At 41.7% G+C, this 14,492-nt stretch overlaps 1 protein-coding gene across 7 annotated transcripts in view; it reads left to right on the top strand.

Annotated features, from left to right (window-relative positions):
* Positions 1-14,492, top strand: part of Not1 (CCR4-NOT transcription complex subunit 1) — a 40,065-nt gene that overhangs the window by 9,463 nt on the left and 16,110 nt on the right. For 2 of the 7 annotated variants that reach the window (XR_011238454.1, XM_069508869.1), the window contains exons 5-16: positions 996-2,409; positions 2,692-3,093; positions 3,486-3,662; positions 4,000-4,248; positions 4,800-5,102; positions 6,025-6,402; positions 7,296-7,442; positions 7,932-8,066; positions 10,678-10,695; positions 10,831-11,259; positions 12,307-12,491; positions 13,425-13,688. Coding sequence is in view for 6 of the 7 variants with exons in the window: in XM_069508869.1 (XP_069364970.1) it covers positions 996-2,409; positions 2,692-3,093; positions 3,486-3,662; positions 4,000-4,248; positions 4,800-5,102; positions 6,025-6,402; positions 7,296-7,442; positions 7,932-8,066; positions 10,678-10,695; positions 10,831-11,259; positions 12,307-12,491; positions 13,425-13,688 (4,101 nt within the window). In the remaining variant the exon portion in view is untranslated. Of the gene's footprint in view, positions 1-995; positions 2,410-2,691; positions 3,094-3,485; positions 3,663-3,999; positions 4,249-4,799; positions 5,103-6,024; positions 6,403-7,295; positions 7,443-7,931; positions 8,067-10,677; positions 10,696-10,830; positions 11,260-12,306; positions 12,492-13,424; positions 13,693-14,492 lie in introns of those variants that run through there. The other 5 variants (XM_069508870.1, XM_069508872.1, XM_069508871.1 and 2 more) reach the window with 5 other exon arrangements.

Genomic DNA, 14,492 nt, shown 5'->3' with positions numbered 1-14,492 from the left:
AACAAGTTGAAGTTTGGTACCTCAACTCGGTTGGAACATCCTGACAAGGATAGGTTGTCATAAGAGCCACATAACAAGAGTTGGGTTGATTGATGTGCACATTATATTCTGAGTTGCCGTTTTTAAGTATGTTCCCTAAGAATTTGGCTCTAAAAACTATGGGGTCTTTGTAGTTTTGTCCATTTTTCTGTGCATGTTATCTTTTTATTGTCTTGATAGAAGCGTGGCCACTGCGCGACACACATACATACAAACTACGTGACAGCGCTGGCAATAACACTGGTTAAGCAATGTTGTTACAAGTCGGTAACTGGCTGGTGGGTGACTGACTTTGAAGGTCTAAATTTGGCTTTTTTCCTCGGAGAACACGTTAAGCTGTTATCGGTCTCAGTTATGATCTCAAACATCTAATAATAACCTTGAAACTTAAGAAACGAATTCTCGTTCTCTTAGTCTAGTCGAAAGGATCTTTTTTAAGGAGCCCACTGCATTATTATACCGATAAAAATCCTACCTTGTAATTAATGGAAAGGGCTCACGATCCTCATCAATGTGGAATACAATGCAGAGAGAGTTCTTTATTTGAGAAGTTCAAAATTATCTATATAAACCTATCTTATCTAATCCATCTAACCTTATCTAGCTAAAACTTTTAATTACAGATTGAAAAATAGGAACTTTTGTGTGACTTCTACTTGAGTTTTTCCTTTTTGATTTTTTTATGTTATGACCACTGTTAAAGCAAGTCAATTTATGTTTATTATTCAGTGTTAGCTAGTGCTTTTACATGTTACGCATTGTAAAACTTCTCTACCACTACAGCCACTCGGCCAAAATACGTGAAATTGAAATTTGCAAAGTAAAAGTAAATTACTTGCTTCAGCATCGCGTCTATTGAGAGAAACGGGGCGGTTCGCATCGCAAAATCCAGCATGCGTGTTCTGCGTTGCTACCCGGTCCGCAGCTAGTGGTAACAACTAGGCATTTCCTTACAGGGCAGTGGTTTGCGCTCCGAACCCCATCTCGGTCATTTCTAAGATGGCAAACTATGCCGGGGGCATAGGCAGCCGACCTTCTATCGCGAACGCCACAAACATTGACACACTGCTCACTGCCACAGACAGAGATGAGAAAATTACCGCTCCACCGGAAGCCATGCAAGACAAAACGGCCTTCATTTTCAATAATCTCAGTCAACTGAATCTACAACCCAAATGTGAAGAGTTAAAGGAAATCATCACCGAGGAATACCACCCGTGGTTGTCACAGTACCTCGTAATGAAGAGGGCATCGATAGAACTCAATTTCCATGCGCTATACTCAAACTTTCTCGACGTTCTTAAAATACGTGAAATAAACAAAATGGTAACGAAAGAGACGTATCGCAATATCAGGGTTCTGCTGCGATCTGACAAAGGCATAGCTAACTTTTCTGACCGATCGTTGCTGAAAAATCTCGGTCATTGGTTAGGCATGCTCACATTAGCTCGCAGTCTACCCATTCTTTACATTGATCTCGACCTCAAAGCACTTCTACTCGAAGCTTATCACAAAGGCCAGCAGGAGTTGCTCTACGTGGTGCCGTTTATTGCTAAGGTATTGGAGTCGTGCGCCAAGAGCGTCGTCTTCAGGCCGCCTAACCCGTGGACCATGGCTCTAATGAACGTGTTAGCAGAGCTGCACCAGGAACCTGATCTAAAACTTAACCTAAAGTTTGAGATAGAAGTGCTTTGTAAAAACTTGAGCTTAGATATTTCCGATTTAAAACCGTCTCTGTATTTAAAAGATCCGGATAAGTTAAGAACGATCGAGTTTCAACTTTCGCAACCGAAACCGAACAAAGAAGCGTTGAACGTAATGCCGGTTCATCAGACTATAATAGCGACCCAGCAGTTGCAAATGATGCCGCCGCCGCCGCCCATGTTGCCCGTGGAGGACCTGTCGGCCGCGGCGCCCACGCCCACGGCCGGGCTCGTGGCCGGCGACCCGAGCATGATTGGCGTGCTGGGCCTGCCCGAGCCGCGGTTCAACTACCTCGACGTCAACGTGTCTTCGACGTCCGCCTTCGGCCACAAGATCATCTTCAACCCGCACATCATACTGTTCCAAAACTACCCGCATCTGAAGCAGTTCGTGAAGCCGGCCATCGAGAGATCTATCCAGGAGTGGATCCACCCCGTCGTGGACAGGTCTATCAAGTACGCGTTGACCACGTGCGAGCAAATCATACGCAAGGATTTTGCGTTCGATCCCGACGAGACGCGCATGCGGACGTGCGCGCACCACATGATGCGGAACTTGACCGCCGGCATGGCCATGATCACTTGTCGCGAGCAGATCCTGAGCACCATCAGCACCAACTTGAAAGCTGCCTTCATAACTGCCATGATACCGACCACTCCCCAACAGGTAACGTCCCTAATGTTCACCAGCATCTTAACATAACAAGCGCCCAAAGCGCCCTTACCGAGTGTTGCATTCCGGGTGCTCGAGTAACAAATGCCTTCACGTGACTCATCCAATGCTTTGTCAACTAACCAGAGTAACATTTTGTTGCATAGCTAACTGTGTGATTTAAAATGCATATCACATTTCAATGTAAACTACTTACTTGTGTTTAACCACTGGGCGCTTCTTATGTTTTGTCATATATTTAGTATACCTTTGTACTCTTCTTGACTTTCAATCTAGTTAAACACGTTGCAGAAGGACATCATAGAGAGTGCCGCAGCTGTTCTCGCCACAGAGAACATGGAACTGGCATGCGCTTTCATACAGAAGACTGCCGTCGAGAAGGCACTGCCCGAGCTGGATAAAAGGCTCATGAACGACTACGAAATGAGGAAAATAGCTAGACAGGAAGGCCGAAGATACTTCGACGCGATAGTTCTCACATACCAGACCGAGAGGATACCGGAGCGCGTCAGGCTGCGGGTGGGCGGCCCGACCGACATGCAGATAGTGGTGTACGAGGAGTTCGCATGCAACATCCCGGGGTTCATGCCGGTCCGGGATGCGGGCATGTTCATTCCCAAACCACCCCAGGAACAAATGCCCCAGATGACATTTGGTCCAGTTGTGAACCAGACGCAGGCTAGTATATTAAATAATATTTTAATTTTTTTCAGACCATGTTAAAAATGGATAGAGCTAAGCTTGGAGTTTCTCTATGTGAATCAAAAATGAGGAGATCCATAGAAGAGCTAGAATAACCGACAGCTGAACGGGACGTGAAGCTGAAGTGGAAATGGGCAGGGAACAAAGTGCAAAAAACCGACAGACGTTGGGGGTTTATTATGCTGGCTAATATTCGCCTTTCCCCTCCAAGTAAGCGTTAAGCTTGTGCTAGGAGTAGATACGACAATAGTCCAACGGGTGGGGTATGAACCGGCGACCTTTCGGATTTCATTCCGCTCCTTGAACCATTGAGCTATCGAGGCTCAAACCTCTACATGCAATTTGATTCAATGAAACATATTTTGTAGGTGTACGGACATGATGAGATGACTACGCTGATGACGGCTGCAGAGCTGTTCCTGACGACTGCAGTGCCGATCCCAGCGTTCGCGGTGCAAGCCACGAACATGCACACGCTGTTCGAATGCCTCGTCATGGCCAGACGGAACCGAGATATCGTCTCTGGCTACACACTCCTTCAGAGGGTGAGTATAAGGCGTACAAAATGAGATGTTACTCGCCATTTTAATTTGTCAACTGTCATGTCAAAAGTACGATTTTCAAAAAAGGTGAACCTTACTTTTGATAATGACAATTGACACATTTGAGTTAAAATGGCGAGTGAGTTCTCATTTTTTATGGACTATGTAAAGAAACCTTTTAATGAATGTTTCTCGTATTATTTGCTTATGTTTATGCTTATAGGAAATACTACTAGGAAAATCAAAGAGTTCCCACGGGATTTTTAAAAACGTAAATCTACGCGGACGAAGTTGCGGGATCATCTAGTATTTTATTATTTATATTTAATCTTGTACACAGGCTGTGGAGGGACTATTGGACGGTCACATCGTCCAGGCGGGAGCCAGCGCTGAACATGTCGAGCTGATGACGCGGTACCGCGACATACACCTTCGGGTCCTCAAGTTGCTAGAGGACAACAGAGTCTATGGCCACGCCTGGACCACCAAACAGATCACATACTGTGTCACGGAATGCAGGGACGAGCTTAGGTTCAACCTGGAAGCCATTGACTGTCTCGTGAGGAACCACCTCATCAACTTACCACAGGTTGTATTTTCAACTGACAACTAGTTTTTGTAAGCTACGCTTTGAGCAATATTCACATTTGTTTTGCAGCAAAATGCTCGAGCAAGTTAAATTGATAATGAACTAAATTACGACTCAAATAAGAGTTTGAAATAGCGCGATTATTGGGATGATGACTGTGTAAAATAGTTATTTGTTATGCAAGGGTGCAAAGATTCAAAGGGCAAAAGGATTGTTTCCGAGCGAGTGAGATGAAAAATAAATTATTTGTTAGTAATTGTTAAATAGAGGGTCCACGTCTGCTGTTAGTATAAAGTTTGCTAACCATTTTAAATTAACAATTTAACTAAAAAAGGACGTCAAATTACATCAACTATTCAAGACGTCACATCTATGTATTTCATACAAGCTCCTGATTTGACTAGTATAAGCGAGGCCATTTGCCGATTAGTCGCCGACTATAAAAGATGCCGAATAGTCTGCTTTCCGGGACTAGTCGGCCCAACTCTAGTTTGAATTTATATGATAGAATATAGATGATAATTAATGGTTTGAATTATTCCATATACTAGTACGACCTTGCGTTATCGCAACTCATGGATAACGGAAACAATTATGTGGCGGTTTCTTTCGCGATGCAATTGGTCCAACTGTACCTGGTCGACGACCGCAACGACGCCTACGCCACGGAATCTGACCTCTACCATTGCACTGAGACGCTGGTCAGGCTGATGGCACAGTCCAGGGCTCCGCCGGAAGGTCTCGCCACGCTGATCGAGACGATTCGAATCAACCAAGACCCGAGCAGTTATTTGGGAGAGAGGTCTCCTTTGGGTCCCACTTCTCACATCCATAATGGCATTTTGCAAGTGCGCGTAAGTATCTATAATTATTTTTTTCTTAAGTATAGTGCCCGGCAAACAACTTGTACCTAAGCGGCGTAGTGGAGAAAAGTTGGCGAATCCAGGTAGCAAGGCTCGTCTTATCTACCAATGGCGTGCACCCGCGCCGACTTGATCAACCAATCGCCTGCACCCGCCATTTGCCAGCCAAGCGCGTCAATGCTCAAGTAATTTGCTGGACAATTTTACTCAAACCGCAGTGAATTGGCTAATGAATTTAACGAATTTTACTCGCTCACGTAACCTTCAGAAGCTTTATTAATGATTGAATCTTATAAGTTTGCATTAAGGAACAAATTTTAATATCCGGTCACAAGTTTTTTATAACATTTTGATTTATTCCTTAACTCAAACTATTAAGGTTCATATTATAATGAAATAACGAGTGCATACCACGATTAAAACTATTATTTTGAATTATCGATACCGCGACTCAATAGCACGAATGAGGGTAGTTCGATACTGTCCTTGACAGCTCGAACTTATCTTTCGCAGCACTGCAGTCCCATCGTGAACACGACTCTTGCAAGTGGGTCGAAATATCGATAATTTAATTTAAATCATGTATTATGTAATATTAATCGTGGTATGTAATCATTATTTTACATTATAATAAGTCGTTAAACCACTCAACAAGCCCAAATTCATTAGTATTAAGGTTTAATTTTAGTAGAATAACTTTACTTTTGGCCATATTATGATTGTTTATTACCCTTAATCACAATTATTACCATGCGGTCTCACAGTGCGCTCGGACGCACGGTGTGGATTTGACCAATCAGATTATTGAAAATTGACGTGACGCTGTAATCTGATTGGAGGAAACTACTGTGAGTGTTTTAGCGCACTGTGATCTCATAGTAATGAGCGTTAAAAGAGCGTATATTTCCAACAGTCCCGCGAATACGACGACCCGCACGGTCTCCAAGAGAAGACGGAGAACCTCCTCCGCGAATGGAGAAACATCCTTCTGAGTCCCCTCACCGAGATAGAGATCGGGCAGAACTTCAACATTTACGTGCACAGGATGAACATGAACGGCATCCTCAAATCCGACGACATGATCACGCGATTCTTCCGCATCGCCACCCAAATGTGTGTGGAGAATGTGTACCAACTGCTCAACGAGGATAGAATGAACCCTCCGCCGGTGCCGCCGAAGAGGGAGAAGTATTATACGATGTGCGATTCGTTTATCAAGCTAGTCTCGCTATTGATCAAGAACACCGCGGATAACGGCAACCCTACGCCGAAACTCAACTTGCTGAATAAGGTATGAAAAATCTGTCTGTCCTTAGCATTGATCTATGACAGGTCACGAACAAAATGTCATCGCTCACGTGATCACGTTCGCACACATGTATAAGTCCCGCGAATTGCTATTGCGCTGTCATGTCTCATTAATGACGTCATTTGACGTATATTTAAGTAAAAATATACCATCAGTTCGAAACTTCAGTCTAGTGCTGACGGCACTAAAATGGCAGCCACGCGCATTAGCAATTTGTGGGACTTATACACATCTGTTTCTTGAAATGTAGATTTTTTTATAATCAACAACTTTAGGTTTTTATTAACCTTAACACTTGAACATTAAATAAGATAATGATGTAATGGTAATTAATTACGTAAACTTAAATACCCTTACTAAGTTAGCCCGCTTCCATCTTAGACAGCATCATCACTTGACACCAGGTGACATCGCATTCAAGTGCTAACTTGTATCGGAATAAAAAAATGGTGATTAATGAAAAGGACCCATAACCCTTAGAAAGATTCTAGATTCTAGATTAGAGAGATTCTACACAGAGGCGGATTTAATTTTCTAAACTATCTTAAGCTGTGATAGCCTAGTGATTAGGACGTCCGCCTTCTAATCGGAGGTCTGGGGTTCGATCCCTGGCACGCACCTCTAACTTTTCGGAGTTATGTGCGTTTTAATTAATTAAATATCACATGCTTTACCGGTGAAGGAAAACATCGTGAGGAAACCTGCACGCCTGAGAGTTCTCCATAATGTTCTTAAAGGTGTGTGAAGTCTACCAATCCGTACATGGCCAGCGTGGCAGACTATGGCCAAAACTCTTCTCAGTCTGAGGGTAGACCCGTGCTCTATAGTGAGCCGGCGATGGGTTGATCATGATGATGATGAAACTATCTTTTCAGATACTGGGTATAATCGCTGGTTGCTTGCTCCAAGACCAGGAAGAGCATGGCACCAATTTCCAGCAGCTTCCTTATCACCGTCTACTAATCATATTGTTCCTCGACATGAATATGGCTGAACCAGTCTTAGAGTCCATGAACTATCAGGTAACATTACCTAACAAAATAATACTAACTAATAACTATTACTTGGCCGCCCTTTGTTTGTAAGAGTATCCTTTTTTTTAATATCTTTATTTTTAAAGGGCTTTTATACACTATTTACATGACAACCCTATCATACCTTATAATATAGATTAACTTAATTAGCAATTATTACTGTAATCAAATTTTATATGCCTGATGTGTATTTTTATTCTTTGTAATATTATATCTATAAAAGGAAAGACTGACTGACTGATCTATCAACGCACAGCTCAAACTATTGGACGGATCAGGCTGAAATTTGGCACGCAGATTGCTATTATGACGTAGACATCCGTTATGGAAGATTTTTTGAAAATTCAGCCCCTAAAGGCTTAAAATAGGGGTTTAAAATTTGTGTATTCCACGCTGACGAAGTCGCGGGTATAAGCTAGTTTAGCAGTTTAAAATAAATTAAATTTTTTCAAGTATTTTGTTATTTTTCGGGCACAGGTACTAACGGCGTTCTGCCATACCCTACGCATCGTGAGACCTAGCGTCGCACCCGGTTTCTGCTACGCGTGGCTAGAAATAGTCGCGCACAGGGCCTTTATAAACAGGGTGCTCGCAGTCACTCCACAACAGAAGGTATTTTTCACCCTGTAGCTTAGCTTTTTCATTAGATAATCATCTTAGGGATTATTAACTACACACTTAGCAATTGAGCAGACTTAGTCAGAACCAGAAGCCTTAATACAAGTTTTCAGATCTCGAAAACGTTAATAAATTAGTACCCTTATATAAATGCGAAAGTGTGTTTGTTTGTTGGTTTGTTGGTTTGTCCTTCAATCACGTCGCAACGGTGCAACGGATTGACGTGATTTTTTGCATGGGTATAGATAAAGACCCGGAGAGTGTCATAGGCTACTTTTTATCCCGGAAAATCAAAGAGTTCCCACGGGATTTTTAAAAAACCTAATTCCACGCGGACGAAGTCGCGGGCATCAGCTAGTTTCAAATAAACACTATTACGTCAAAGTGAAACAGACCCATGCGGAAACTTTCCAAAATACAAATCGGTAGTACCTACTGAATGTTCGTCCTTAAAACAAGGGGCTTAGTATCGGTTCTGCTCTGACATTGTAGTGTCTCGATACTCAAAAACTCACAGCGTAGTCGAAATGTGTTAACCCATTTTTAAAAATTAAAAAAAAATTAGTTCGAAGTTACAGTATGTGTATAAATTGTTGACTCTCGGCTATCTGACTTATGTCTGCTCGGCCTTTTATACTAATTTATTATATTATTATTGACTTAAGCTGGGCACCTCTTTGGTACAAAGGTCATACTATGAATTGTCTTAGATTTACCTTTCTTTTTATTAGGGTTCCGTATCCGAAGGGTGGCAATGGGACTCTATTACTAAACCCCCGCTGTCCATCCGTCCGTCAGCGGGCTTATATCTCATGAACCGTAATAGGTTAAGGGAACTAAATTTTTCACATAATATGTATTAAGTACTATTACCTCTATAACAACAAACAATAAAAAACCGGTCTAGTGCGGTTCGGACTTGCTTACGAAGAGATCTCTTTTTTGTGAACAATAAATAATTTTCTATCTATTGAGAAGGATTACTGATCCAGAATATTTGGAGCAAACTAAAAATGGTAAAGTGCCCAGTTTATGTCAAATGTATGCTAGATTCAACCAGTTGCACCTGAGCTTTTTTTTTTTGGCTTAATTTCACTTTACCAGTACATATTTAATTATTTGATATTGTTATTAAAATCGGTTGTCATGAACCACTCATACAATTTGCCATATAATTTGAGTACCTTCAAAGCGAAAACGAATATGCATACTAGACTAATGTTTGCCTTCCATCGGGTATGATTGTCGACTAGCACAAGCCTATCTAAATCTTGCAATGAAAAAAGTTCAGGTCCATTGTGGTAGCATAAAAACTGAAGCACTGTCATTGAAATTTTTGCGTAAGAAGTCTCTTTTGGAAGAATGGTTATGTTAACTATAGGTGCATATGTCCTGGTGCGCGATTGCCGTAGAATGACAGCTACAATGTAACGTTCGCAATCACCTCGGATTGGTTGACGCTCGCTCACTATTGGCTACAATGCATTGTTGCAACAAGAATTGCACAAATTCAGCCAATCGAGATTGTAATAATGATTGATGCAGGTTTCCCGCAATCGGGGTGCTGTTCTGAGCCTATGAAGATAGAACTGTAAAAATAAAGTTTATGCGAAGGTGTCTCTACCTGTCTAGCTAGTTTTTCACGGCACGTCAGGAAAGGGCATCAGACTACTTTTGTACCACAAAAAAGAGAGTCAAAGGGAAATAGTTCGCACAGCATTTTCATAAACCTAAATCCAAGTCTAGTTTAGTACAGAGATAGCTTGCTTCTCGTAGACGGATATATAGGCTAGGTACTTTTATCAACATTTTTAATGACCGCATTTACTCGGGACGAAGCCGCGAGCGTCGCTTTCTAGTTTTATATAATCAACATTGCTAGGCCCTCCAGTTACATTACCAAATTTGTTTTTGTTGTAATGACTTTACCAAGATGCCGAAAGGGACTTCTAGCGTGAAAAACATGAAATATACCTTGCGGAGTGTCTTCACACACACTATCTTGACGACCTGACTAACGGGCTATATCCTAAATCCACTTGTCTATAGCACGGTAGCCGCGTCGCTTGCAAATGTATCTGACATTACTAACATAAACGAATTGTGATATAGCGCGGTATGTGGCTATCGCATAATTCGACTGCGAACATTTTATTAAACTTTATTTTGCCAATATCTATTTCATTTTATTAATAACTTTTTGAGTTGGATGTAGATTATTTGAAGGAATTGGCGAAATGAAGTTGCTCATAATAACAATATATTTCCATGATAACTCTCAAGAGTCTGCGTACCGAGGCCTTGTGGAGGCACCGTTGCCGATCGTTTGTAGCGTACCATGAAACTATGGATTTCATTCATGGAGATATTTATACTGGTGTGGTACAAATACTTTCATTATTTTTTATAATTGGTCGCCAACGATGCCACCAATTTGTTGGCGTCATTGCTTTAGACGCCTAAATGAATGTTAGTCCCGTAAAATTGTAATGTCAACAGAGTGCCACGAAGTGTGTGAAAAGACACAAATGTGTACGAAAATAAATGTGCAGTATTTGTACTATGTGATCGATTACACTTATGATGTTGTTTTCTTTTGTTCAAGTCTATCATGGAAGTATTGGTATAGATAACCTTTTTTTAAATTCTTATGCTCGTATGTGTTTATTATGGCTTCTGATATCATTGCTTGATCATCGCTTTTCTATTGGTGTGTAACCGTCGGAGCGCTCCGATACTAAACGTTGATTGTCGCTAGGGATGGGGGATGTATTCGACGCTGCTCATCGACCTTTTCAAGTTCCTCGACCCGTTTCTACGTAACACGGAGTTGGCCCCGCCGGTCATGATGCTGTACAAGGGGACCCTGAAAGTGTTACTGGTTCTGCTCCACGACTTCCCGGAGTTCCTGTGCGACTACCACTACGGGTTCTGCGATGAGATTCCGCCGAACTGCATCCAGATGAGGAATCTTATCCTTTCGGCTTTCCCGAGGAACATGAGACTGCCCGATCCGTTTACGCCGAATCTAAAAGTGGATCTGCTAGCCGAGATCAGCTTGCCGCCCCGCGCGGTCATCAACTACGCGACGATAATCCCTGCGTCACAGTTCAAGAAGGATCTGGACGCGTACATAAAGGCTCGAGCGCCTGTCACCTTCCTATCTGAGCTGCGGAGCAACATGCAGGTGAATTATATTTTAAGTGTAGTACATCATCATCATCATCATCAACCAATAGACGTCCACTGCTGGACATAGGTCTCTTGTAGGGACTTCCACACGCCACGGTCCTGCGCCGCCTGAATCCAGTGGCTCCCTGCGACTCGTCTGATGTCGTCCGTCCACCTAGTGAGGGGTCTGCGTCTTCCGGTGCGAGGTCGCCATTCCAGCACCCTGGGACCCTAACGTCTATCGGTTGTACGAACTATGTGCCCTGCCCATTGCCACTTCAGCTTCGCAACCCGTTGAGCTATGTCGGTTACTCTTAGTTCTCCCACGGATCTCCTCATTTCTGATTTGATCACGTAGAGAAACTCCGCACATAGCTCTCTCCATCGCCCGCTGAGTGACTCTGAGCTTTCTTATGAGGCCCATAGTTAGCGACCATGTCTTGGATCCATATGTCATCAGTGACAATACGCAAGTGTAGTACATCGCATACGCGAATTTCTTTGTGGCTCGCAATTAACCAAACTCGTGTCGATGGAGAGAAATATTTTATGAAATTGTAGTTAAAAATATTACTGTTCAGGCCGGAAATAAAGCAATTTACGACTGTGATAATATTAGGAAAGACGAGGTGAAGCCGAATACTTATCAAGTGAGTCTAAAAGGACGAGACGCCAGCACAGTCTTTTTAAACTAAACGAGGCGGCGAAAAAAGAGCCGTTTGACGTTATGTTTAAATAAAAAAAACCAATTCCGAGCAAGTAGTAGAAAATTACATTGCTTTCTTTGATTTGACTTGCTGGATAGACGCCTCAAACACAAGTAGCTTAGAGACAGTCAGTGTTTCTGTATACTTAAAAAATTGCTATGGTATTGGTATTGGTACATATAAGAATGCATTGTACATTTAAATATGCAGATGTACTTGTACCTATGTATTTTGAACAATAAACAATTTATTTATTTATCTAGGAAAGCGCGCTCCAACCTAGACCTCGTCATTGCTTTTTTAAGCATGATTGTCGTTAAGCGCAAGCCTAGAAAGTAAATAAAATCGCCTTTCAGGTAATAAACGAGCCGGGACGCCGGTATAATAGCCAGCTGATGAACGCAGTGGTTCTGTACGTGGGCACGCAAGCAATCGCTCATATAAGGGCCAAAGGACAAACGCCGAATATGACTACGATAGCCCACTCGGCGCATATGGATATATTCCAAAACTTTACCGTTGACTTTGACTACGAAGGACGGTAAGTACATTAGCGAGCGCAAAGTGGTTACCATGTACCTATTCATTAGTATCATTTTTTAAATTCAGATACAAGTTAGCCCTTGACTGCAATCTCACCTGGTGGTAAGTCATGGTGCAACGGGCTAACCTGGAAGGAGTATGGCAGTTTTTATTAAACCCCCTTTTGTTTCTACAAGGTATCGCACCGGAACGTTATATCGCTTGGCGGCATGGCCTTGCCGGCAGGGTTTTAACTAGCCACGGCAGAAGCCTTCCACCAGACCAGACCAGAGAAAATATATGAAATCCCAAATTTCTCCTGCCAGGAGTCGAACCTGGGACCTCCCGTATAGGTCCCAATAAGACCACAGAGCTTACCACTATGCCGGGGATAGGTCCCAATTTGACTAGAGTCTGTAACAACAGTAACCTAATGTTTAAACTACTGAATATAAGTGCAGCCATTTTACGCTCACTACTACACAACCGACAGTGCTGCCATGTTTTGCATTATACGTGTGTAAGACCTGTAAGTGTATGGAAACTGCAGCAGACAAAATTGGGTATTTTCCTACTTTTGAATTTGATAAATATGATAATTTTTTTAAACTAGGATAAAAACGTACGCTGAAAAAATATTAAAATCCACCAAAGATTTACAAAGTTACAGGCATTTTAATTTTGGAGTGGGAGAGTCTTCTATCCCTTTCTCGCAAAACGAAAATTTGTACGAAACCGCACGAAGCTACTATGGCATTAGTAAGGTGTGACGTCAAAATGCTATATCGCTATCTCTGTTTAATCAGAAATATTTAAATGCTTGTAACTTTTTTGTTACTTGATTGATTTAATTAGTTTTTTCAGTTTACGTCATTGTTTTTATCCTAGTTTATAATAAAGTAATAAAAAATTGGAGTCAAATACCCAATTGTAACCACCTTTACCTTTCCAGGTATCTATTCTTGAATGCGATTGCGAATCAGTTGCGCTACCCGAATAGTCACACGCACTATTTCAGCTGCTGTCTTCTGTATTTGTTCGTGGAGGCAAATTCCGAAGCTGTACAGGAGCAAATAACAAGGATGCTCCTCGAAAGGCTGATCGTGAACCGGCCGCATCCTTGGGGACTTCTCATTACTTTTATCGAACTCATCAAGAACCCCATTTATAAATTTTGGTCGCACGAGTTCGTCCATTGTGCCCCAGAAATCGAGAAGTAAGTAATTTGACTTTATGTTTGGTAACGACGCCACCACTGACGCACCTCTCAGTCGGCGGTGGTGACGTTACCAAAATATAATTATTGTACACGACACCGCTGGGTTGTTGTTTACAATAAATACATTTTGACAACACATCACCCACATACCAGCCGTAACTAAGGAAAAATAAAGGTAAAAAATGGTGAAAAAATAATTTAAATGTAATTTTAATTTTAATAACATTTTAATCATTTTTTCACAATGTTTTACTACCAAAACAAAAATTTTAATTAGTTAAAACCGTAAAATCAATAATTAAAATAAGTATAGTATGCGACAGGTTGAAATGGCAATCGAGGAGGGAGCGCCCCGCACAGCCCCCGCGCTAACCTGGTGCTGGCGAGCTCGGGTGACGTGCGGGTGAGCGGGGCGTCTCCCCGCCTCCTATCTCGATTGCCATCTTGACCTTTCGCGGACTATACATGTAATGCAACGAACAGGATTAGATACTTTGATTAGGATTAAATCATAGTAACTCATCTTTTTTAATATATAAAACGAAAAATGTTTCCACCTGTGTCCTTATAGACTTTGAAACCATCCAACGGATGTGCCCCAAACCGGATTCATTAGAAAAGAAATAATGCGAAGATGGTTTTAGACGAGAGAAAGAAAGAAATACGTTTGTTTAAATGTCATAATCAATTTTATTTATGTTATAAATTAACAGGCTTTTTAAGTTTAAAACAACCTTCACAAAAAAAGAACACTAAATAAGCATTAATAAATAATAAATAAATATTCTTTTGACTATAACG

This window comes from Maniola hyperantus, chromosome Z, assembly GCF_902806685.2.
Source record: "Maniola hyperantus chromosome Z, iAphHyp1.2, whole genome shotgun sequence".
Lineage (NCBI taxonomy): Eukaryota > Metazoa > Arthropoda > Insecta > Lepidoptera > Nymphalidae > Maniola > Maniola hyperantus.
The sequence above is the reverse complement of the archived record's forward strand: the minus strand, read 5'-3'. Positions and strand labels throughout refer to the sequence as shown.